Consider the following 27,553-nt stretch of genomic DNA (forward strand, 5'->3'; position numbering starts at 1 on the left):
ATACAAACAATTAGACCAAATCATTAGCGAAAGGTTGAACATCTAGTACAAAAATACTAACTCCTTCAGTTCGTTGATGAATTCCTGCTTTTCGGAAATCTCATCACGAAGCGTGGCCACCTGTTTGGTGTGGGCGTCCCGCAGTTGGTCCATCTGGTTCTCGAACGCCGCCTTCAGCTGGTCAGCCTTCTGCTTCTCTTCGGCATTTACGGCCGAAACTTGCTCGGCGGCCTTCAGCTTGGCGCATTCTTCCCGCAGGGCGTCCACATTTTCCTCCAGGGTACGCTTCTTGTTCTCCGCCTCCCGCATCGATTCCTGCAGGGACTTCATACGAGCCTCATGCTGCGAGATCAGCAATCGACACTCGCTCAAATCTTTCTCGTAGTCGCCGACCTTCTTGTTCGCTTCCTGCTGAAGGTTCTCCAAGTTCGCACACCTCTGCGACACGTTCTTCGCTTCGGACTTCATCTTGCTAATGTACAACCTCGCCACAGTGAATTCCTCCTCGAGCTTTCCGGCCGATGCTTCCACATTCAGCTTCATCTCGTTCTGGTCGGCCGCCAGCGCTTGTCCGACCTCGGAAAGATCGCGCAGCAAATTGCTCAGCATTTCGTTGATTCGCTTCTTCTGGTGCGCAGACATGTCCTTCAGTTGCTGCAGCTCCGATTGTGCACTGTTTAGCGAGGTCTGCTTCTGCAACAGTTCGTCATTGACCGAATCGATTTCCTTGTTCTTCGATTCGATCTCCTGTGACTTCTGATCGTAGTTCACAGCCAGTTCCTCGAGAGCTTGCAATACTTCCTTAACCTCTTCCTTTGCGCTTTCATTCTCCTGTTGGATCCTGGTCATCTCCGCCTGAAGGTTCTCGTAGTCTCGCCTGGTGTTCGCAATGAGTTCTTCTTGGTCCATGATCTGTTCCTTCAGCTTCTCAACGTACTGCGACTGCTGGTTGATCTCCTCGTCCTTGTCATCCAGCTGCTGGTACAGGCGTTCCCGTTCCTGCTCCAGTGCTGTTCGCTCGTCCGCCGAAATGGAACCCACCATGGCTAGTCCGCTTGGCGTAGCAGGAACCGGTAAATCCGCAGGTTTCTCCAGCAGGACTTCCACATTGGGCGTACTGGCTTCCATGACGTCCTGCAGGTCCAGCTGTTCCTCGACGTTCACAGTTTCGCCCGCTCGCCATCTCGCCAGCTCGGCCTCCAGTTTCTCCACCTTGCCCTTGAGTCGGCCGTTCTTTTCCTTTTCCCGCTCGTACCGTCGCTTCCACTCTTCGGCTGTGAGTTCCTCGTTCACGCAGACCACGTTCTTGACCGTCTTGGCTCTGTAAATAGAGAGATTCGGACATAAGTTACACCTAAACTAAGGCTAGACATCCCCGCCCCAACCTACCTCCGTCCAAAGTCCAGCGTCGACTTGGTTTCGGCCTCGTTGAAGCTCGCAGGCGAACAGCAGATGACGATGGTGGTGCGTGCATTACCGCCGAGCGACTCCTGCAGGATACGCGTCAGCTTCGAGTCACGGTAGGGGATGTGGGTTTTGTTGCCGTCGGCCAGCGCCGATATCACGTTGCCCAGGGCCGACAGGGATTTGTTGATGTTCTTCGCCTCGTCCAACACCGTACCCTCGGCACCCGTTTTCGAGACCTTTTCCGAACCGGCCAAATCGACCAAGTACAGTTTGCCGGAAAGTTTCTTCTGGTTTTCAAGATTTTCCTGCTTGACGTTGATGAGAAACACCGAGTGCGACCGGGACGAGTGTTCGTTCATGTTCGTCACCGCTATGTGCCGGTTGGATTTACCCTCCTCGATCACTTCGAACACATCCTCCGGACTGGACACGAATCGCTCGGTGGCTCCCTTCACGTACGGCACTCGGTTTTTGTCCTCGTGCACGCTCAGGTTCACCTTGGACACGTCCAACAGGTCCCGGATCTTGTCCATGTAGATTTCGTAGTAGGAAACCTTGATGTGGAACTCCAGATTCACCTCCATGCTGTAGATGTGGTTGAAGATGTCGTTGACGATACGTGGAATGATACCCTGCTTGCCGGGGTCGCCGATGACGCCCTCCATGGTGTGCGTCTTACCGGACGAAGTCTGACCGTAGGCGAAGATCGTCCCGTTGTAGCCAGCCAGCACATCGCTGACGATCGACTTCGCAGCCTCATTGTAAACCTTTTCCTGTGTGGCGTTCGGTTTGAAGACTTTGTCGAAGAGGTACACTTTACCCTGCGGGGAGCGAGAGAAAATAATAACAAATTAAATTCTAGAGATATGGAAATGGGATAGAAAAAGTTGATTGACTGCTAGAAAAAACGACCAATGAAGTCCTAGAAAGGAGATTCTACAAAACCTTCGGTAAACATTTCTAGTGGATTTCAATAAGTCCCTTTTCTTGACATCCAGTACAGTGGTTGATCCGCAATTCTATCTCAAGAAAGTAGATTCTTTGAATCTTTGGAACTGTCCTCAACCACTGTAAGTGGATTACTCTGAATCTCTAATTCTGCCGAATTTCAGAAAGAGTTTTCCTTTGCATTTAAAAATGGTGGCTTTAATGGAAATCAAATTAATCCTGTGAGTTGGATTCTTCACAGGATTTTTTAACAAATGCCTGGAAATAGATTCTTTTGAGTATTAGAAAACAAATGCTCAGGGCCGGATATATGGGGGTGGGTATTGCCCCGGACCCCCACAGTTCTTAGTCCGGGCCTGCAAACATGAACGAATGGTATATGCTACTGCATTTCAGTATTGGTCTGAATCCCTCAAGTAAATTCCTTTAAATCCCAAGTGCTGCGAATTATCGCGATCATCATTTGAGTATCGTTTGATTTGACTTCTGAAATCAGCCTTCCCAAGTGATGCGAATCAGCAAGGATATCACGCTCGAAATGGTAGGTACGCATTGTGGATGGAGGCGAAGGTTGAAAGTTGAGAGTACTTCCGGCGGATTGCGAGAGACTTATTGTCTTTGAGTAGTGTTCTCACTGAGCTAGCCGAAAAGAACGGGATTTGTGACGTCGTGACATGACATCACGTCAGTCATATCCATGTCAGTGATGATGGTCGCATACGAAAGTGGTAGGTTACGTGTGTGGAATTCTGTCTTCTTTGGTGTTTGACCAGTTTACATGTGTGCTAGTTATCTTCTCTCGACTATTCGACAATTCTAGCATGACGTAAATACTCGTTAGTACCATAATTATCTGCTAATAACGTGTTTACATAATGCTACATACCAATCAATGGGAGTCTAATAAAGGTGTCGAAAAAGATACTTCTTGTGCGTGAAATCCGTGTTTGGTGCAAAACATGTCACTACTACAAGCAAAGCGAGCTGCCATAAACCTAGTATGACCCTCTTTGACCAATGCCAAATATTTGACCACTTTTGACAGTTGAATTTTGACCAAGGTGTACCGGACAAACAAAAATATGTGTGACTCAGGGATGGAAACACTCACTTGCTATTTTCTCAGCTCAGAAGCATGCAAAAGTCGTCCATACAAGGTTTCTTGATTGCAAGCTTCTGAGCTGAGAAAACTGCAAGTAAGTGTGAGGGCATCGTTATACTTACGCGTGAGAGTGGGAGTGCGCGTGTGTGAAGCCGCAAAGAATAATATCAACAACAACAAATTCTCGAAAATTCTTTGGACGCGAACTCCCACTCTCACTTTGACGCGGCACTATGGCAGCGCAGTAACTCTCTGCAAGTGAGTGCTCCCATCCCTGGTGTCACTTTCGAAAAACGAATAGGGACAAACAGAGCCAAACAACTTGCCAAAACGTATCTGCCAAAAGTAGTCATACATATATATGGCATCTGGGCAAAGCGTGTTCGAGCACTTTAAGAATGCATGCCAAATAGTGACGTCACTAGTTGAGTTTACATTTTTCGCTCCTTACTAATACATAGCAGCATCTTCTTATTCCTCACCTGTAATACACTTTCATTGCATACCACCGGATTACTGCACGAATTTATACTGGCCTGCTTACTCTCACACGAAATTTGACGTTTGAGCGGTGTCGGCACCTCTCAAACGTCAAATTTTCTGTGAGAGTGAGCAGGCCAGTATAAATTCGTGCAGTGGACTATAGACCACTTCACGGCGAAATTCTGTCTCTTTCGCTCTTTCAGAGAGTTTGAAAACAACAGGACCAGCACCTGTCAAATTTGATAGGTGTTGGTCCTGTTGTTTTCTAATTTCCCGTAGGAGAGAAAGAGAGCGATTTCTTGATGACGTCACCGTGCACTGGAGTATACTGTAGCAATGAGAGTCTAATAAAAGTGTGGAAGAAGATACTTCGGGTGCGTAAGATCCGTGTTTGGTGCAAAACATCTCACAACTACATGCATAGCAAACTTCCATAAGAACGCGTGTTAAATAGTGACGTCTATTTTTGACTTTTTGTGTTACATTTTGTTTGCTTACTAATACATAGCCATCTCTTCCTCTTCCCCGCCTGTAATATACTCTCATTGATACTGTAGTATAGTGAATTTTCATACATAACTAGCACATACAGGGCACTGCAGGAGAGAATTTCCTCCTTCTCTTTCACCCTTACAGAAATTTTGTAAACAACAAGGCCAATAAACGTCAAAATCCCATACAAAATCAAAACATTGCTGCCCTATAGGGTACTGCATTGTTTTGATTTTATTTGGGATTTTGACGTTTCTTGGCCTTGTTGTTCACATAATTTCTGAAAGAGTGAAAGATAAGGAGAGAATTTCATGTAGTGCCCTATAGGGCACTGTTAACCGCGGTTGACAAGATATTTTTTTAAGTCTTTGAAGTTTCGTGGCCTTGATGTTTACCACTTCGCAAAATCATCAGCTTTCGGGCTTTAGAAGAATTTCGTCAGGTTTTCATGGGTGGTTTGGTTTGCATCAAAATATGGGGTTCGTGAGCGTGGGAAAGTTATAACTGATTTATAACTTGATGGCGGCAAGGTGGCACCTCTCCAGGAATCCACTCCTCCTGGGATTCCACAGGAATTCCATCCGGGATTCCTCCAAGAAATCCTTCGCGGTTTTTCCACAAATCTCTTCCAGAACTCCTCCAGGAGTTTTATGTGCGATCCCCAGAGAATTCTTGATGATTCTCTGGGGTTCTTCCAGGATTTTTTTCCCGGAGATTCCGTCTGTGATTCCTTCAAGAGCTCTTGCCAGGTTTCCTCCAGGAAGTACTCCGGAGATTCTTCCAAAGATTTTCACTGCGATCCTTCCAGGACGCCATCAAGCAACCGAAACTGCACCGTGCTCGCGCTGTATACGAAAAGCGAGGTTTTTTGGTGGTGTTGTACTTTTTATAACAGCGCGCGCTGAAGGGTTAACCCTTTCCTTCCTACGACTTTGAACGACTAAATCTATGCCAAAAAAGCGTTTCCGAAAAATAGTGGTAAAACAAAAGTTATTGCAAATTGGCTAAATTTTTCGAAATCAATGAAAAAAAAATGATTGTAAATCAATAGGTTTTTGATTGTTTAGCAATAGTTCAACTATTGAAACAAGTAGATAGTAGTTGGGTTAACCTTAAGAAGGTTATAACCATATTCTAAAAATTATTGCATCATATTCATCTGATTCCGTTTGTCCGGAGTTCGTCGAAAATCGATGGTGCTCTAGAGCAACCATGGGAAGTAGAGGGTTAAGGAATACCGCCTGAGTTTACTACTGGAATTCCTAGATTCCTTCATCCTTCCCGAATTCCACCCTAGATTTTCCTAAAAGTTTATTTTGGAATGTCTTTTGAAGTGTTTTTTTACTTCCAGAAGGTTTTCCTGGAAATTCCAGCGATTTCATCCGGGATTTCTTTCAGGATTCCTTCAGGAGTTCTCTCGAAGATTACTTCAGGAATTCGTTCCGAGATTCCGTCAGAAGCTTCTTCCAAAATTTTGTCAGAGATTCCTTCCAGGAGTTCTATGCGAGATTGCATTCGGTGTTCCTTCTGGGATTTCTTCAGGATATCAGTCCTGAAATCCCTTCAGGAACTCCTTCGTGGATTTCTTCGGATACTTCTTCCGGGATTCTTATTGGAACTCTTTCTGAGATTCCTCTTGAAACTTATTCCCGGAAGTTCTTCTAGAAAACTGCTTCCAGGATTTCTTCAGAAACTCTTTCTAGGATTTATCTAGTAACTCTTTTCTGGTTTCCCCCAAGAGTTCCGTTTGGAATTCCTCCAGATCCTTCTGGAATTCCTCCTGAAGTTCATTCTGGAATTCTTTCAGATGTTTCTAATACAAATCCTTCAGAAGTTTATTGTTTATGTTTATTTTGAGAAATTCCACCTGCAGTTTTTGTTTATAGAATTCCTCTTGAAGTTCCTACAGGATTTCCTTGAGGATATAATCCAGCAGGTTCCTTCTGGGTTTACTTAGATTCTCGGATGGATTTCCTGGAGGATATATAACAACTTCCCAGAGATTCGACTACCTTTTCCTCCAAGTATGTATCTAGTAAATTCTGAAGAAAATTATCCAGCGATTCTGCAAAGGTCTTCTTTAAGTTCAAGGACTCTTTCAGGGCTTTAAAGGGAAGTGTATACATGAATATCTAGGTCTCTAGTTAGCCTAGTGCAGTGGTGCTCAGGCTGGAGGTTACCGCGGGCCAAATTTGCAATTCGGGAGCGACCTGCGGGCCGCATAAAACATCGATACACAAAAACATCAAAAAGAACAATTCTAAAGCATATTTATTAAAAATCTGAACTGTTCAGAACTTGTGTAAGGGTCAAACTTTATAATCTATTGCCCTTTGTGGAGTTCAATTAAGGACAAGGTATTTGGAGTACATTGCTCAAAATTTCTAGAGCACCGTTTTTTAGAACCGTTGAACGGATTTGGATTAAAATGCATCACGCTGTTGACAACCACTGAACAATTAGCGTGATGCATTTTAATCCAAATCCGTTCAACGGTTCTAAAAAACGGTGCTCTAGAAATTTTGAGCTATGTACTCCAAATACCTTGTCCTTAAGATTCTAAGTTTGGTTGAGAAAAACGTTTGAGCTTCAAATTGAAATTCAAACAAACAATTTAGAAGTTGCCCCTAGAATTGCCTTGAAGCCACTTCAAGAACTTGTCAAGCTGCTTTTATAAGATTCATTTATTTAGTGAACATCAAATCCATGATAATACTGAATCAACAATTTGCCGCCATAATACTCGATTTGCAGCTGCAGCTCTCCAACGTCGGTCACGCCCAACACTCGCCAGATCACGCTCCACCTGGTCCGCCCATCGTGCTCTCTGCGCTACCTACCGGATGGTTAGCAAACACCAACTTTGCAGGGTTGTTGTCCGGCATTCTTGCAACATGCCCTGCCCATCGTATCCTTCCGGCTTTGGCCACTTTCTGGATACTGGGTTCGCCGTAAAGTGCAGCGAGCTCGTGGTTCATCCTTCTCCGCCACGCACCGTTCTCCTGCACGCCGCCGAAGATCGTCCTTAGCACCCGTCGCTCGAAAACTCCGAGTGCTTGCAGGTCCTCCTCGAGCATCGTCCATGTCTCGTGTCCGTAGAGAACCACCGGTCTTATTAACGTCTTGTACATGGTACATTTGGTGCGGGGGTGAATCTTTTTTGACCGCAGTTTCTTCTGGAGCCCATAGTAGGCACGACTTCCACTGATGATGCGCCTTCGTATTTCACGGCTCACGTTATTGTCAGCCGTTAGCAAGGAACCGAGGTAGACGAATTCTTCTACCACCTCGAAAGTATCCCCGTCTATCGTAACATTGCTGCCAAGGCTTGTCCTATCTCGCTCAGTCCCACCTACCAGCATGTACTTTGTCTTTGCCGCATTCACCACCAGTCCGACCTTTGCTGCTTCACGTTTCAGGCGGGTGTACTGTTCTGCCACCGTTCCAAATGTTCGGGCAATAATATCCATGTCATCCGCAAAACAGACAAATTGGCTGGATTTCGTGAAGATCGTACCCCGGCTGTTGAGCCCGGCTCGTCGCATAACACCTTCCAGGGCGATGTTGAATAGTAGGCAGGAAAGTCCATCACCTTGTCGTAGTCCCCGTCGAGATTCAAATGAACTGGATAGTTCACCCGAAATCCTTACGCTGTTCTGCACACCGTCCATCGTTGCTCTTATCAGTCTAGTCAGCTTCCCGGGAAAGCTGTTCTCGTCCATAATTTTCCATAGCTCTGTGCGGTCGATACTGTCGTATGCCGCTTTGAAGTCGATGAACAGGTGATGCGTTTGGACCTGGTATTCACGGCATTTCTGGAGGATTTGCCGTACGGTGAAGATCTGGTCCGTCGTCGACCGGCTGTCGATGAAACCGGCTTGGTAACTTCCCACGACCTCATTTACTTTAGGTGAAAGACGACGGAAGATGATCTGGGATAGCACTTTGTAGGCGGCATTCAGAAAGGTGATCGCTCGAAAGTTCTCACACATTAACTTGTCGCCTTTCTTGTGGATGGGACAGATTATCCCTTCCTTCCACTCCTCCGGTAGCTGTTCGGTTTCCCAGATCTTGACTACTAACTGGTGCAGACAGGTGGCCAACTTTTCCGGGCCCATCTTGATGAGTTCTGCTGCGATACCGTCCTTACCAGCCGCTTTGTTGTTTTTGAGCTGGTGGATGGCATCCTTAACTTCCCTCAGCGTGGGAGTTGGTTCGTTCCCGTCCTCTGCTGCACCAACATAGTCATTTCCTCCGCTGCCTTGGTCCTCCGTGCCTACATTCTCTTCGCCATTCAGGTGCTCGTCGAAGTGCTGCTTCCACCTTTCGATCACCTCACGTTTGTCCGTCAGGAGGCTCCCGTCCTTATCCCTGCAGATTTCGGCTTGCGGCACGTAGCCTTTGCGGGATGCGTTGAGCTTCTGGTAGAACTTACGTGTTTCCTGTGAACGGCACAGCAGTTCCATTTCCTCGCACTCCGCTTCTTCCAGGCGGCGCTTTTTCTCCCGGAAGAGACGGGTCTGCTGCTTCCGCTTCTGTCTGTATCGCTCCACATTCTGTCGGGTTCCATGCTGCAGCATTACCGCCCGCGCTGCATCCTTCTCCTCCAGAACCGCTCTGCACTCCTCGTCGAACCAATCGTTTCGTCGACTCCGTTCTACGTACCCGATAGTGCTCTCGGCTGCGTTGTTGATGGCTGCTTTCACTGTACTCCAACAGTCCTCTAGAGGGGCCACATCGAGCACACCCTCGTCCGGCAACGCTGCCTCGAGATTCTGCGCGTATGCGGTGGCGACATCCGGTTGCTTCAGTCGCTCTAGATCGTACCGGGGCGGCCGCCGGTAATGTACGTTGTTAATAACGGAGAGTTTTGGGCGCAGTTTAACCATCACCAGGTAGTGATCAGAGTCGATATTAGCGCCACGATAGGTCCTGACGTCGATAATGTCGGAGAAGTGCCGTCCATCAATCAGAACGTGGTCGATTTGCGATTCCGTTTGTTGTGGTGATCTCCAGGTGTAACGATACGGGAGGCTGTGCTGGAAGAATGTGCTACGAATGGCCATGTTCTTGGAGGCGGCGAAATCGATGAGGCGTAGGCCATTTTCGTTCGTCACCTGGTGGGCGCTGAACTTTCCAATCGTCGCACAGTGGCGGGGCTCCATACAAATGCCGGACAAAACCTAAAACTTTCTCCAAATGCGCTGAAATTCACATGTCTAGATAATTTGGGTGTGCTGAATCTATTTCTGGCATCAAAATTTACATAACTTGTATTATTTTTGTATAAAATTAGGTTTAAAGTATTAAAATAACTATATTTTTAATAAAAATAATAAAAAGCTCATAATAAATAAGTCGGCATCATGTTTATTTGTTTTTGGAATATAGTTTTAGTGCTCTATGTTGCAAAAAATATTGGATAAAATGTTTATCTACATAGTTTATTTGATGAAGCATGTAAAATTGTATAAAAATGCTATACACTTTTTATTAAGTGAGGGTTACATTCTATTCATCATGTCACAAAGCGAAAATAACAAAGACGATACCTCATACCACATCTAGGTGCAACAAAAGTCGACAATACAAACTCACAACACAGACAAACAGACATCTCATGCTACTCACTTCCCATTGATCCTCTTATTAACAGTTAGTTCAAATAATCGGTAGTTCGTAAATCGTACGCTCATGGCTCCCGCATAATTTTTGCTCCTGTTTGACGTTTGTTCACTGCCGCCACCTAGTTATGAGATTGCGAAACATTGGAATTGATTGGCGGTTTGATTGGCATTGAGCAAATATGTTCTCGTGATCATTATTTAAATCGCAATTTGTTCGAAGTGATACGTCTGTTTGTCTGTGCGTTGGTCTGTGGTCACCATTTTAGTGGCTTTTTTGAGTTAATCATTATTAAAATTAATGCCGCCGAATTTCCGAGAACGTATTTTAGCAAATGAATCCTCGGATGATTAGTTGATAAAACAATAAATATGCATATGTAAGGTACATTCGTTTTTGAATGTACAAGAAATCCGTTATTTCATTATATTTATTAAAAGGTAAACTACATATAGCTACTTACTCTAATATAATTGATAAAAATACAGTCTATCACTAAACCATTCAATATCCGCACTGTAGTATTTGCTCAAAAATGCACTTGTTGAATACAGTACCAACGTAATGCTGTCTCAAGAGATCGAATTCGCGACAATAAACAGGTTAAAACCCCTCCCCAGTACATTCTGCATAAGTGATAACGCAACATGTCAATATACTACAATGACTTTTATATTCTGGACGGGAATTTTAAAAGATATTTTATAAGTTTACGTTCGGAAATAAAATTCATAAATTTTCGACTGTTCCGGAACCATGCGTCTCCATTACAACTTTTTTTTCAAAAAAGTAAATTTTTCGTTCTTAGCGCAGTTTTGCGCAGACAGTGACGTATACCTTCAAAAACTAGACAAGATTTGGGGTTAGATGCAACACACCTGATCGTTCCGAACTGTTTCATTAAAAAGTACTAGATCAATGTAGCCTGAATTTATAATCAAAAAAATCAGTAAAAGTTACACTTTTTGAATGGTCTTAAAAGACAACTAATGTAAGCTAAGATTAATATTGAATGTTGTAATGCCAAGCTTAAATGTATCCCAAAACAATAACAAAATTCATGTATTTAAATATCAGCTATATGTTACAAACTGTGACATTGAAATTATGGTTTGAAATTATGATGATAAAAACTAATTATTCAGTACATAATTGTTCAACTTTGAAAAATTCCCCTGGACTCAATTTTGATTCAATTGACTTGAAAATTTGGATTTCTCTTAGTTGAAGTATTTATAATAAAAGAAAAATATCAAAGCAATGAAATTTTGAGGTTTTGTCCGGCCTCCAGCCACTGTGCGTCGGTCTGAATTCCTCCTCTTGGCCTACCTGAGCGTTTAGATCTCCTATGATGATCTTGACGTTTGGGCAGCGGTCGTACTCGCGTTCGAGCTGCGCGTAAAATGTGTCTTTGTCATCATCAGTGCTTCCGGAGTGAGGGCTGTGCACGTTTATTATGCTAATGTTGAAGAATCGGCCCTTGATCCTCAACCTGCACATTCTTTCGTCGATCGGCCACCAACCGATCACGCGCCTCTGCATGTCGCCCATCACTATAAAAGCTGTTCCCAGCTCACGTGTGTTGCCGCAACTCTGGTAGATGGTATGATTACCTCTAAACGTCCGCACCATAGATCCTGTCCAACACACCTCCTGCAGCGCTACGATTCCGAACCCGCGGTCCTTCAGTATATCGGCGAGTATGCGGGTGCTCCCGATGAAGTTGAGAGATCTGCAGTTCCACGTACCGAGCTTCCAATCGCAAGTCCCTTTTCGTCGCTGTGGTCGTCGCCATTGGTATCGGTTCGCATTCTTCTCTTGTTGATTTTCCGGTGCTAGTCTTTTTTACGGCTGGCTCGCAGGGCCTGACACCAACCCACTAACCCAGGGAGCTGGGCTTACCTACCCGGAAGCTACGGGTTCTGCATTGGCATTTCCTCCAACTACAGTGCTAAATGGCTAGGCTCAAGCGCCAGTCTTCGCTGGGGGTGGTGTTTTTAATGGGCGCCCAGGAGATAATATTTTACCTGAGCTTCCACCCCCTGCTTTTATAAGAATTTCTGTTGAATCGCTCCAAAAAGGTTTGCTGGATTTTCTCCTGAAATTTCTTGTAGAGTTGCTCCAGAAGGTTTTCGAAAAATTTCTTGAAGTTTCTTTTAGTTTTTCTAGAATTCTCTTGGAACACCTCCAAGAACACCTCTTAGATTTGCCTTTGGAACTGCCCTGAAGTTACTTCAGGAATTCCTCATTAATCGTTTACAAGAATTTCTCGTAGAATTTCTCCGAAAATTTTCCAGGAGTTTCTTGAAGATTTTAGTAAACTCTTTCCATACGCCTCTTCTAAAGTTGATGAAATACTTCATCATTTCTTCAAAAATTAGATTTTTAACAATTGTTCCCGAAAGTTTCTTCAACATTATCTTGTAAATTTGCTGCATAAGTTGCTTCAAATTTATTGTTCAAATTTTCCTCACGCGTTCTAGACATCTTCTGTGTCTTGATGCAGTTGATCCTGGAATGTTGTTTGTGTTACTCTAGAAAAATCAGTTTTTGTTGTTCGAGGAATTTAATCTAAAGTTGTTTAAGAAATTCCTGTTAGAGTGGCACCAGAACATTTTTCTAAGAGATGCTCCTATAATTTCCATGCAGTATCGCCACAACTTTGTCATTGAGTTTCTTCAGGTTTATTTTCTCCAGGATGATTTGAGTTTCTCCATATATTTCGCTTAGAGTTGCTTAAAATTTTTCTCCAATAATGTTTCCTGGAGTGTCCAAAAATGTATCCAAAAGCTTCTCCAAATGGGCACAGGAGACGCTTTATGAATCTCGCCTGAGTTTTTTTTTTCTTTAAGATTGTTCAGGAGTTTCGCTTGGACAATTCAAATTGGATTCGTAAGTTTTGTTTCGAAAAATGTGAGTCTTATAATAGAAATTTAAACAAGCAGTGAAAATTTAACAATATTGGTAACCAAATTGAGATTTGTTAAGAGTTTTGTCAAAAACTTCGTGCTTTGTGTTTTTATGTTCTTTGGAAAGGCGCATTGTGAAATATTTGCTCAGCGTTGCATTGACTGCGCTTAAAAACTGCAACTAATTTTGAAATGATTCAAGATTGCATTTTTAACAAACTTTCATTTCATTCGTACCACTTATAAATAACTATAAGCTAGCTCCGTAGCTTAGCTGAAATGCCGAAATATTTCAGAGCTGCGATTTCGAATCTTACCATAACGGATTGTTCTTTTTATTTATTTATCATTTAATTTGTGTTCAACACTGTAAAAATAGATCAGCGTTTTTTTTTTGTTTGATTTCTTTATAAATTTAACGAGTTATTTCAAATAATCGTTCAAAAATTTCGATTCGTCCTTAAGTACTCCGCGGGCCGCATCTTAAGGCTTGGAGGGCCGCATGCGGCCCGCGGGCCGCAAGATGAGCACCACTGGCCTAGTGGTTAAGGCTATGGATCGCCAATCCGGAGACGGCGGGTTCGATTCCCGTTCCAGTCGGGAAAATTTTTTCGACTCCCTGGGCATAGTGTATCATTGTACGTGCCTCACAATATACAAATTCATGCAATGGCAGGCAAAGAAAGCCCTTCAATTAATAACTGTGGAAGTGCTCAAAGAACACTAAGTTGAAGCGAGGCAGGCCAAGTCCCAGTGCGGACGTAGAGCCAGAAAGAAGAAGAAGAAGGTATTTATTGATTGTGATGTGTTTGTATCGTATCCCGTGATATGAAAAAGCATATTGCAGCTGCGGATATTATTGATGGACTGCGTAATACGCTTAGCACTTAGGTACCGTAAACTGTAAAAGCCGTATATGGTCATAAAGCGTGGGTGTTCGAATTGACAAATAATAAATTGACTATATAAATCGTTGATTATGTTATGCATCGAAATAAAACAAGCAGCATGATGTAAATGTTTGATTGTTTTGATTAGTTTCTACTAAATTCCAACTAATGCTTCAATCATGTTTAATCTAACATAGAATTTCGATTGAATTAAACTAAATTTTGTTTATGTTTACCATTTTTTTGTCTGTGTACTAAAAATTCCGACTGTAACGCCATTTTTCAGCGGCCCCTATATACATTTTCCTACGTTCGCTACTCTTGCTTCCCATATGCGCGAAGCTTCGCTTCACCTGTTTTCATTCCCTCGCCTAATTGCAGCGCATCACCTGTGTGGTCGTTGAATGTATTTGAAGCCAAATCCAGCCGGTGGGGTTTTGAAGCCGATGTTCGCGAATTAACGCAGTAATTGTTGTATGTACGTAGGTAGGTGGGTAGGTACATATAAAAGACGAACAAGAGGCAGCCCACGACGGCTGGAATACATACACTGGTGGCTGAACTGGCCTATGTAAGGAGGATGACCGATCGAGAGGTGAGTATCGGTGGACTTTTTGATCATTGATGATCGTTTCGATCGCAGTTACGCAAATTGTTACAGCGAACCAAACCGGGTAATTAATTATTTGGATCACATTGTATAAAGGCTGTAAGGGTAAATTACTTCAAGCAATAAGGTGTTGTGAAAATTTGAACAAGGGGCCTTTTTTATGGTCTCCGGACAGATGGCTGACAAACATTTTGAAGAATAACAAATGACCGAAAGGACAGATGGCTGAATGCAAATTTAGGTGTTTTTGGCTGCTTTCGATCATAGGCTCTTCTTCTAGAGGTGTTCGTCCATTTATCATAAAACTGTTCTCTTACTTTATGACTGCATGCCCGTCTACATTTATTTACACGGATCAAAAGAAGCGTGAAAATTTTACATGGAAATTACATGATATATCATGTGAGCTTCTAAGACTGCAAACTAGACTAGCAATCGATATTCCCATAATCCCGGCAAGTTTTTGAGTAAGTCACGTTGAGCTAGAGCAAAGAATTACTCAGTTTCTCACCACAGTCACTTCGCATACACGTCGTTCCTGACCACTCAGCAAACTTTCCGCTTTTCCGAACGCAGCGTTTAGTCACTATCTAATCATCCGAAAATAACAAGTGTATGATCTAATCGTTCCACCGATGCGATGGTGACGACGACTTTCCATCTAGAACCAAAATCGACTGTGTATATTATCGGAGATGGAGGCATCTTTTCCTCCTCTAGGAATAGTTGTTCTACTTGACCCAAACCGATTAATCGCTCATCCCCTTAACGACCGACTGGCATTCACCAGCTGAGTAGAATAATTCACCTATTTCATACCATTGACGTGGAAGTTCTCCTCTGCAAAGATTGTGGCTCTACGTCCCCACTGGGACTTGACCTGTTTCGCCTCAACTAAGTGTTCTTTGAGCACTTCCACAATTATTAATTGAAGGGCTTACTTTGCCTGCCATTGCATGAATTTGTATATATTGAGGCAAGTACAATGATATACTATGCCCAGGTAGTCGAGAAAATTTTCCCGACCGGAACGGGAATCAAACCCACCGTCTCCGGATTGGCGTTCTAGCCTTAACCACTAGGCTAACTCCGGTATAGAAAGGGTCTGTCAAGAATAAACCACACTTGACAGGTCCGTATGCTCTCACACACAATCATTTAATTTTTCTCCACGCTGCTAAATGGACGATTGCGATAGGAAGGAACGAATATGCTTGGTTGGTTTGGAGGAGCTCAAGTATGTAGCACAGCCAACAGCAACAGCTCATCGATAAAATTGACCGTAAAAATTCACGCACCCAGCGCGTCATAGCCGAGTGTTGAATCGTTCCGATATGTGGGAAAAACTCAAGTGGCTGTGGTGGAGGCCTGCCTGGTGTTTGGCTTTTCTCCGCGATGGTATTTGGCGATAAAGTTGTCGGGTCCAATGGAAACGCGACGACACGCGAGGAATGGGAAATCAAACCAATATCTTCGACTCGATGCACCGAATGAAAATGTAGAACCGGAATCGACATCTGAATTACAGCACAGGAGTAAACTGTAGGAAGTGAAACATAATCTTAATAGTACAGTACATTACTCTTTGTAAACTACTAGTATTCAAGAAGTTACAGTAATTTTGCAATAGCTGTTACGTCCTTTTCAAATGTTTGTCTACAGTTTATAGTAGTCGACTGTATAACATATACCAACCGTTCCAACAATGCAATGATAGTCAATTACCTACCAAAATAATCTTTCAGTTAATAACTTAATAAATTCTTATGGAAACTAGCTGAGCAGCAAGCTCTTTCTCAGTTGGGACGTGTCATACCAGTAAGAAAAGAAAGAGGGCAAGTTCCATGATTCAGTCCAGGGTTCAATAGTTCAGTCTTAAACTATTTCAGGCTGCGCCCGACAATGCACGGAACTTTGTGAATTCACGATTCACGCACTGTTTTCTAGTGTAGTGTCAGTAAAAATGAAACAGAAAACTCGCGTGACACGCCTCGAGCATGTGCGATGGTCAACAAAGCAATTGTGGACACACTCGTTTTTCCAGCATCCAAAGAGCCAGGCGAACAAAGAGTCGTCGGTTGTTTCTGTTTGTTGAATGGTTGTCCAATAACATCGACTGCTCGGAAGGGAATTGCTAAACGATGTCATGCTCCAACGTATCTAAATACCAAGGTAATATACTCCAACTATTATTCATGTATTAGTGAGAAAAGGAAAAAAGCAAAAAATAGTTATGAAATTTGTGCAGATTTGTATGGGCGCATCACTATTTAGCAAACTTTTATGAAAAATTAGGCTCTCACATCATAGAGGCAATTATTAAAAGACATCTCACTAGATAAAAAATGACTTCCATGCAATAAATCAGAAAATATCGCCATTTGAAAATCAATGACAACATTTTTTTAATTGGTTCTAAACATAGTTTTACAGCATTTAGAAACGTTCAAACTAATAAAACTTTACAAATTTTGCAGAAATAATGACATTCTAGAGTAAAATCACAAACTTTTCATAACTAACGCAGATGTGTTAGTGGGTCTCGTTATTGACATTTGCGGGAATATCTTACCTTGGTATTTAGATATGTTGGTCATGCTTCACGCTCCTATCTGACAGCTTCGTAGTGAACGTCAACTGATCGCAATTAGGCCGTTCACAATGACGTATGGTGGGAACTACACACATATTTCTGAATTGCCTGTTCGGCACTTTTTTGACGAGATCGGACCAGTACGATCTCGGTTGTTTCGGTAAATGATTTAATTGAGGTTCAGTAAAACAACTGTCAAAATTGTATGGAAAAGGTAAACATTAGCATTAAGCAAGTCACACAAATTCGTAGGTGGTACAGTCCCAGATCGCTGTTAAGAGAATTGCCTCTTTCCCGTCCGTTACCAATTGCTTTAAAGCACAGAGATTTGGGGCTAATCTTAGAGTCAGACAAGATTGACGCAATCCTCCAACGGCTGAGAGCTGTCCTGGCCACGTCCTTACAACAGCTGAGGGATGAGAAAGGAAGATTAGTTGGACACCTATGAAAGGTATGCAGAGACTTCTAAGTCCTCTTAGGCCTAGATGTCACAGGAATTTGGGTAATGATAGTGGAAGAGTTTGGTCCAACGGATACGTTTGGTCAAAGTTTAGGCACCTCAATGATTTAGAGGAACAGACTTACCAAATTATACAAATTCCTGTACTCTCGAGACGAAATTGTTGACTTCCATTTGCGTGTCCCGGACATTCAGCAGTAATATCACCAAAAACTACAGGTGGATCACGCAAAAATGAAGACGAATTCCAGCGCCCCGATGGTATTAAGACAAACTCTCATAAAAATCGCGAATTATCCAGAGAGCAATTTACAAGCACTTTTCAAGTCAAAATTTGCAATACCAGCCGTTACTCATTTCGGTCGACCATAATCAAAACAATGCGGAACAAAGAAAACGTGTGACAGATTCGAAAACGCAACCGCTCGCGCGCATAGCCTACTACGATCCCCCGCAAACGTTTGATATCCTATATAGAAAAGGTAAACAATGATTTTTGCTGAAGGAGTTCGTTACTCAGCATCAGCAATTCTAATCTCGTCAAAAAATTACCAAACTCGGTAATCAAAATTAAGTGTGACAAAAAAAAATAACTCCACGTAGACAACTTTGGCTATCCTAGACCCAAACCCTATCCATTCTCGTAACGCATGTCCATACAAAATAGAGCAGACTTTGATCGAGCCCATTTTTTTCCTTTAAAAATCTGCATGAAAAACGAAACTCTAGGGATGCTTTCAAACAAGTCATCACATATAGCACTTTAAAAGACCTTCCACTGATTGGTTTCGGAAATGCCGATGCTTATAACATCACCACAAAAGTTCAACTCACTGCACAGTGGTTGAAATCGCGAAAAACACGATCGTGGGCATTTTGAGTGTGATAATGTGAAAATAATATAATGTGATGTTCTGCAAAGTTGTTACATATTTTAAGGAGCAACTTTTGATAACTTTTGATTTTTGATAAATTTACCCAAAAGTTAGATGAAAAATCTATTTTCTACAAAAGCAAAGAAAACTAAATGGTGTCTTCGGCAAAGTTATAGATAATATCATGCAGAAAAATATTGCCGAAGAGACTTTTGCTCTATCTTTTGAAATGAGCGATATATAATAAATTTAGTATAAAAACCCCTTAAAACCTTGAAAAGCCACTAAATGCTTTATATCTCTTTTGGGTTAGGTTTTCGAGGCTTCCGATGTTCTGAAGACTTTTTCATTATGTTATTGTTCATCTTTTTCTTAAGACAGTGTTGCCATATTTTTATTGTTTCTATGTGATTTTTTAATTTTCCTATAAAAAATGACTGTTTTTAATAATGAGATATCTCGAAAAGTTGCAAAAAATTCAAAGCATGATGAAAAGTTGAATAAAATTGCTATCTTATACAGGTCAACTGATGAGTTGCTCTCTGTCTCTTCGATGCTCAAAATCTGTTTGAAAATTGTCACTTTCACACTTTTTAATGTTGAAATAAATACTTTTTCCATGTGATAATCTAAAAATTGTGCTATACAATGTTCAGCAAAGTTGTTGCATATTTTTAGAGCAAACTTTTGACAAAATTACTTTTTAAAAAAATTGCCTTAAAGTTACATAAAAAATATTTTTCTTAGGAATCCGCAAATCAAAATGGCGTCTTCAGGAAAGTTGTTCTAAATGTTAAATGGAAAAACTTTGTCGAAGACACCATGACTCTATCTTCAAAAATGATCATTTTAGAGCTGATTTTATGAAAAAAACCCCTTAAATGTTTAGAAAAACATGAAAATTTCACTTAACTTTTTTATATTTGATTTCCTTGACATGGAATGTTTTAGGAACTTTTTTGTATTCAATAAATGCACAATTTTGTCGAAGACACTAAGAAGTTATCTTGAATATTTCTCTTGATAACATGCGTTTTCAAAGAAAAAAAGCACATTTTTGAACCAAAATATTTTTTTTATCTAACTTTAAGGCAATTTTTGAAAAAAGTTATTTTGTCAAAAGTTTGTTCTAAAAATATGCAACAACTTTGCTGAACATTGTATAGCACAATTTTTAGATTATCACATGGAAAAAGTATTTATTTCAACATTAAAAAGTGTGAAAGTGACAATTTTCAAACAGATTTTAAGCATCGAAGAGACAGAGAGCAACTCATCAGTTGACCTGTATAAGATAGCAATTTTATTCAACTTTTCATCATGGTTTGAATTTTTTGCAACTTTTTGCAATTTTTCGAGATATCTCATTATTAAAAACAGTCATTTTTTATAGGAAAATTAAAAAATCACATAGAAACAATAAAAATATGGCAACACTGTCTTAAGAAAAAAGATGCACAATAACATAATGAAAAAGTCTTCAGAACATCGGAAGCCTCGAAAACCTAATCCAGAAGAGATATAAAGCATTTAGTGGCTTTTCAAGGTTTTAAGTGGTTTTTTATACTAAATGTATTATATGTCGCTCATTTCAAAAGATAGAGCAAAAGTATCTGCAGCAATATTTTTCTGCATGATATTAACTATAACTTTGCCGAAGACACTATTTAGTTTTCTTTGCTTTTGTAGAAAATAGATTTTTCATCTAACTTTTGGGTAAATTTATCAAAAAACAAAAGTTATCAAAAGTTGCTCCTTAAAATATGTAACAACTTTGCAGAGCATCACATTATATTATTTTCACATTATCACACTCAAAATGCCCACGATCGTGTTTTTCGCGATTTCAACCACTGTGCACTGGACGCAGTGGTTCAACTCTCCCCAACAAAAAAAAAACATCATCGAGGGCAACTCGGAGCTTCAGTTCGAGGGCATTCTTCAGTGTTAGGCTATTTGATCATTTGGTGTAACTCGAACAATTTCATACCAATTTACTCGAATTTTTGTACACGCCTAGAAACTGTACGTTTCTCGCTGTGAACAAAAAAAACAAGTCATTTGGTAAAAACTTAAGTGACTTATAGCGGAAAGTGACCAAAAAACAAACCCCTGCTGAAATCATCTCATAGTCTAGTATAGTTCTTGGATTACCTAGTCGCCCAACATGTATTCTCGTGTTCTTCGCGCTGTATAGTAAAGCTGATCCGCTATACAGCGCACCACTTTCGAAGTTAGGTCCGACGCGCAGATTTGGGGAAAAATCCAACTTCGCCAGTCGAAAATTCCTGGTTTCAACTGCACGGAGAATATCGTATCTGCTAAAAATGCTCAAGCAGTGTTTTCGCAGATTTAGCCTTTTAGGAATCTCTGGTAAACGTTCAACCATTCTTCATTGAAATCATCGTCATCATCAAATATTAAATTTTGAGAGCAGTTTTTTTTTTCGTTCGCTGTTAACTCTTTTGCAATGAAAATGTATTCACTGTATTCCACGTAAGGAATGGAATATTAATTGACCGCCCGTAGATGCTAATCCAGTATCGCTAGGCCAGCTACACTCACACAAGAAACCAATGAAATAGTTGCTTGGGATGAACAGGCATTTTCAGTGTATGACTGTTTATGATCTTCTATGTTTAGGCGACAATAGCGCCCTGCTACGTCGTCAGGTTGCAAGTCAATGTGGGGATGGGGAGGGAAGTGATGATTGCAATCGCTTGTGGCCAACGGACTGCGGAGTTCACTGCATCTGCACAAGTTCATGCGGATGACGGAGCACGGTGTGTTGAAACAGGATTATTATCGCACTTTCATGAACCTAAAATATTTTTTCGTTAAAAGTTAGCCTTAGCTGTATATATTAAGATTCTGGAGGTTAAAAAATCTTTCATCGGGGAAAATTAAAATAAATTCGATTTTAGTAGTTTACCAGTTTTCTCATATTACGCAAATCTGATGAACCTAAATTCCGCTGGAAATTGTCCCCGTTCTAATAGTAAATTTGAATCCATTTAAACAGAAACGAATGCAAAAGTCTTTACAACGAGTTTGAATTTGTTTGGCGTTCGTTTCATGTGTCCAGCCCACTACAGTCTGCCGAAAATCATAAATCGTTAAAGTCTACATTCCTTCCATTTGTCTGGCACATAGATATTTGTAATGGAGGTAAACAAATACTTCCCATTAGCGCGACTCATACATTTGAGGAAGCACCATACACCTGCCCCGTCAACCAGTGATCGTATAAGATGTTGAATAAGATGTTAAAGTGGAGGCGATATGCGTACATTTAACATGCACCTAAATGGAGGCATGTACGCATATGGCCTCCACTTTAGCATCTTATGCAACATCTTATGCGATTACGGGTTGTCTGGGGTGACTCATATCATTTGCAGCATATACCCTTCATGTGCTAATTTGCCTGAAATGGCGGGTACATACTAGTTGCACATACTTTGCATGTCAAACCACATCCTCATGGATATTTGGCTATACTGAGTGTGCGTGACTTATTTGTAAAAGTTCTGTCTCTGATCTGTTGATGACTTTCGTCCAAACAAAATCTTAAAATTTTCGAAGACTTATCTCCTTGTTACTTATAAAATGGTGATAAGTGGTCTGTTGAGTCTCAAATAACATAAAATTGACGGCGTTGTCATATTATGTTAATGCATTCAAAAATGATGATTCAACATTTGATTTAAAACAAGGTACACCGGGGCAAGTTGAAACGGGTGGAGTAAGATGAAACAGCGGGTTAACATGATATTATCTAGTGAGCATGAGCATGCATGAGCATGAGCATAATCTAGTCATGATAAACAATTTGAATGTCATAGCATTTTTTTTAATCAAACAATCATTTGGTCAAGGATAATTATACAAGTGGTATTAAAAACTTTTTCAAAATATCACATGTTTTTATCAAGAATTTACCTTACCGAATGAAACGCATGTCTAATATATGTCAATGTGAATGACATCTTATAGTATAAGCCTAAAATATATTGGAAACATATCAATCTGCAAGTAATATGATGAATTTAAATAATAGTAGTCTCGTGCAGTGATTTTTTTTTTCCATGTTCGTCTGGGTTATCTGTAGTTTCATTATATAAGACTCTTTATTCTTGATGAAGTTTTTCATGGATTTTAATGGTTTCAATGTTATGACTGCATAAAATAGAGTTTCTTTCTCACAAGTAAAATTCTTTCTTTTTGCCAAGTGAGTTTGACAACAGATTTAGTTTGGGGATAAATGTTACTTGTCCTTGCAGAGCGTGATAAAAACGAAATAAAAAGGAATAGTGATTAAAACGACTAGTCATAAAACTGAAAAAACCACTACACTGTACTTACAAAGTGGAAACTATCCATTAGAATTGAATTAAAAAGTCACCCGTACACTCGATACCTTCCAACCATCTTCTATGTGTTATAACTATTTAGCAATCAAATTCTATCCAATGATTCCGAAATGAAGAATAAAATAACTTATAGAACTACTTAAAAAGTTGTATTGAAACCTCAAATTGCGTCAATCTTGCCTACTTTGCACATTACTATTTGTTGTTTTTTTATTATGTTATGACATTTCCAAAACATTGATGTCTTCTTAATCTTGTTTTCCATTTTCAATTTTTATTTTATCTGTAAATTTATTTAAATTTGTTCTCATCATAAACAACAATGAACATATTCAACATGAACATATCTAAAACTAAGTAAAAAGAAAATAGAGTTTAGGATTGTTCCTTTTAATTGCACTATGATTTTGCATTCTTTGACAGATTCGTAACGAACACGCGAACAAAAGTATGCATAAGATAATTTTTTACTTGTTAGTAAAACATCCAGCCTTGCAAAATCAAAGCACAATATACATGAAAGTTCTTATTATATTTAAAGAGTATTCTATATTGCTAAACTAGCTCAAAACAACTTAACTTACAGTTAACATGAATGTTAAAAAATACGCGTGATTAAGTCACCATATTTGTTAAATGATTTCGCAATTGAAGCATCTTTCGTGGCCGTGTGATCGTCGTTTAGGTGTATCGTTATATGGTTTGGCATGCAAAGTATGTGCAACTAATACCAACCTTTTCAGGCATATTAGCACATGAAGAGTATGTGCTGCAAATGGTACGAATCAAATGTATGAGTTGCACTAATGGGAAGTTTTTGTTATCCTCCATTACAAATATCTATGTATCAGACAAATGAAAGGAATGTAGACTTTTATGATGTATGACTTTCGGCAGACTGTAGTGGGCTGGACACATGAAACGAACGCCAAACAAATTCAAACTCGTTGTAAAGACTTTTGCATTCGTATCTGTCTAAATGGATTCAAATTTACTATTAGAACGGGGATAATTTCTAGCGGAATTTAGGTTCATCAGATTTGCGTAATACCATATTATATGAGAAAAGTGGTAAACTACTAAAATCGAATTTATTTTAATTTTCCCCGATGAAAGATTTTTTAACCTCCAGAATCTCAATATATACACACAGACAAACAGACGTAACACTCTGATAATTCTCATCGTACACCGATTTATCGGTCTTTTTCAAAATTTGATAGTTGGCCAACTGCCCAACCGTGGCGCTCGCATAGTTTTTGTTCGAGTTTGACGTTTGCTCACTACCGCCACCTAGTTGGTGGTCGGCCAAACTTAGTCCTTTTAGCATTGGGCGAATATGTTTCCGTGACTATGATTTGAATCGCAAAATGTACGAAGTGTTACGTCTGTTTGTCTGTGATATACAGCTAAGGCTAACTTATAACGAAAAAATATTTTAGGTTCATGAAAGTGCGATAATAATCCTGTTTCAACACACCGTGCGGAGTGTTGTTGGGAAATGGTTATTTTTGGCATAGCGGTTTACGCATTGGTGCGTGGATGCCAGATGTAAGGTGATAGATTGTGTGAAGATTACTGTAAAGTGGCACAGTTCGGTTGGTTGCATAACTAGTAGGCGTTATATGATAGATTAACACTGCTGTGAGAAAGTTGGAAGGAAGCGAAACAGCTTTTTTCAATCCGTTCTGGAACTAGCGATGGTTATGAACATACGTTAGTGCATGAGAAGAAACTAGGGTGTTTTAGCCAATAGTGACCCTCCTGCTAGTATTCTCAACTTTCCAGCCCAGTTCTGCTACTATCGGTGAACTTTCACCGGAAGGCAATGCTTCCGGTTGCTAGACAGTAGTTCCATGTTATAGGATTTCATTTTCATTTTCATTTTGCAGCATTTGGTGGGGCAATGAGAGCGCAAGTCAGTCCAAAGTCGATGATAAGGAGGAGTAATGGCTGAATAGGCTTTGCTGACCACCATTACGCTATGGGATAGGAAAAGGGTAGGGTGTTGATACAGACTTGACAATATCAATGCTATTCAGATGCATAATAATTTTAAGGCTCAATAGTGAATCGCATACCTTCCAAAACCAAAAAAAAAAACAAGATTCCACAAAACGCCAAGAGATGAGTTTGTGAAATAGGAGTGTTCAAGGTGAGACTTCGGAGTCAGTTTAGCTTTCTATTCTACAGAATCATGACTTGTTCTGTGGCTTAGTTGGTTAAAGCGCCGGTGTAGCGAATACGGAGTCGTGGGTTCGTATCCCAACAGAACGCGATTTTTTTTCACAAATTTCATCTCTCAATTTGTAAATTAGCAAATTTTGTGCCTTCTAATTACAAGTTTTTCCAGTATGTTATTTATTCTTTCGTAGGGAAGTGGAACCATCTCGGCAGGGGCCCTATTTTGGGCACTTTTCTGCTATAACTAAGCCAATTCTGAACCAATTGACACATTTATTGGAACGCGATGAGATACTAGACTGGCCCAAATACAAAAATGTCGAAAAATTCCACGGGGCACCCTCTAGAACCGTGCCTTTGGATGAGAAGAACAATCTGTGAAAGATTCAGCTCAATCGGTTAAAAACTGAGCTGGCGCAAATGAGTTGAAGGTTTGTATGGGATGTTCAGTCCAAATATATGGGAAATTGGATGACCTAGAGTCTCTCACTCAGTACGCCGGTTCAGCGAGTTCAATTTAGCTCAGAATTGAAAGAATGGTAGTTGATACCCTAAGGAACAACTTTGTAGAAGACCATATCATGATAAAACTTAATTTAGTTGCGGTTTCAGCTAACGAAAGCAGGATGAGGACATCTTCCCCCGTTTACTCTCGGTTGTTACATGTACAGTATGCGGCAGGAAAAAATGCGAAAGTGTTTTTCAACTTCAAACCTCATTTTCGTCCATTTGACATTAACCAATCTATGTTTCAACGTTCCGTGATCTATAATAGGCTAGTTTTCTGAAAAGTTAATTAAAAAATTTCCCATTTTGGTCACTAACCTTTACAGGGCGGCGCCTGAAGATGAAGACAACCAGAATTTTCAAACCGCAGAAAATCGCACAGGTCGCTAAATTTCGCATCTGATAAAACACAATTTTTGATTTTCTCTACAATATCATCAAATATATGTACTTATTTCATCTGGTATGTGAAACTACATGGCTCTGGATCAGTGTGGTCTGGTTGTTCATTGAATTTGAGCTAATTTTGTTACTGTTATAGTCATTTTGTTTAATGACCATTGGGCGCGCAGTTTATTGATATCCGCTTATTAGGCCTACATTATCACATGATAAACATCAAATATGTTCATTTTTATTTTTCAGTGCTAGAATATAGACATTGACTGATACACTGTCATGAAAAAATAGTCATATATATCCCATATTTAGCGTGTAATAGTGCCTTGAACTTTTCGCATTTTTTCCTGCCGCACCCTGTAGCACGTGTTTGTCGGTCGAAGCTTGCGCGCTCATCATAGGCAGCTATGTAATTCTTCATTGTTTCGTGCGTGAGCAATGGAAATAATGAAGGACAACATAGCCGCCTATAATGTAGTGTGCAGGTTTCGAACGGCAAACACGTGCTGCATGTAACAACCGAGAGTAAACGGGGGAAGATGTCCTCATCCTGCTTTCGTTAGCTGAAACCGCAACTAAATTAAGTTTTATCATGATATGGTCTTCTACAAAGTTGTTCCTTAGGGTCTCAACTACCATTCTTTCAAATCTGAGCCAAATCGAACTCGCCAAACCGGCGTGCCGTATTAGAGACTGAAGGTCATCCAATTTCCCATATATTTCGACTGAACATCCCATACAAACCTTCAACTCATTTGCGCCAGCTCATTTTTTAACCGATTGAGCTGAATCTTTCACATATTGTTCTTCTCATCCAAAAGCACAATTCTAGAGGGTGCCCCGTGAATTTTGAAAACTTTTTTTCCGTCTCATACAAATGTGGGCCGGTCTAATGAGATACGTATAGTATCTAGCTGTGTACAAAATTTTAAGTGGAATTGACTGAGTTTTAGCGAAGAGTGCCCAAAATACCGGCCGTTGCCCAAGTGGTTCGCTATCCTATATCTTCAACGGCGCTATAGGAATTAAAGATTTGTGTTGGATATGCCGCTAGCAAAGTTTTCATTCTGGACTGGATGAAGCATGAAACCTTTCACATTTACATATAATGTTTGATTCATAACAATTTCGCATATTTTTCCTGAATTTCAATAAATAGAAAGCTCAAGCTTGCTTTAGATAGCTATAGATATTTTGTATTTCTGATACAGCACACTGTATGTGATTCAACCGGGTTATTTTATTGGGGATGTCTCGTGGAAATACAATATCATAAAGCCTGCCCCAAATGTGTATATTGTTTGTTGACAGTAGTGACCATAGTCGCATACCACAGGGCAGTGTAATATGACTGTGCCAATGATGACGCATTCGTTGCAGAAACAGAGCAACAACGCCAGAGAGAACGGCAAACTGTCGATCATTAGCAGACCGTGACCTCATCCGGACGGAGCAGAGGATTACTGTATACCCCGCCGCACAGAAACTTGGAACTTGAAACAGCTGTGGTAGTGATTCGCGGCGAAACACGTACACTCTAATTATAACAATGGACGTGAAAAGACCACTGAACGTGGTCAGCGTCAGCACACGTTGTTGCCTTCCGTCGATTTCCCTTTTGGACGGTGGCTGACGATAACCGTCGATTGAGGTGATTAACATTGTTATCTATAGATGTATTGAACAAAAATCAAAG

The 27,553-nt window shown here is 40.7% G+C and overlaps 1 protein-coding gene across 3 annotated transcripts in view; it reads right to left on the reverse strand.

Annotated features, from left to right (window-relative positions):
• LOC109410340 (kinesin heavy chain) overlaps nt 1-27,553 on the reverse strand; it is an 82,819-nt gene that overhangs the window by 27,606 nt on the left and 27,660 nt on the right. For all 3 annotated transcript variants that reach the window (XM_062844772.1, XM_062844771.1, XM_019683889.3), the window contains exons 3-4: nt 1,390-2,228; nt 62-1,321 (exon numbers count right to left, since the gene is read on the reverse strand). In XM_062844772.1, the coding sequence (XP_062700756.1) occupies nt 62-1,321; nt 1,390-2,228 (2,099 nt within the window). The remainder of the gene's footprint in view (nt 1-61; nt 1,322-1,389; nt 2,229-27,553) is intronic.

The sequence above is a fragment of the Aedes albopictus genome, chromosome 1 (assembly GCF_035046485.1).
Source record: "Aedes albopictus strain Foshan chromosome 1, AalbF5, whole genome shotgun sequence".
Lineage (NCBI taxonomy): Eukaryota > Metazoa > Arthropoda > Insecta > Diptera > Culicidae > Aedes > Aedes albopictus.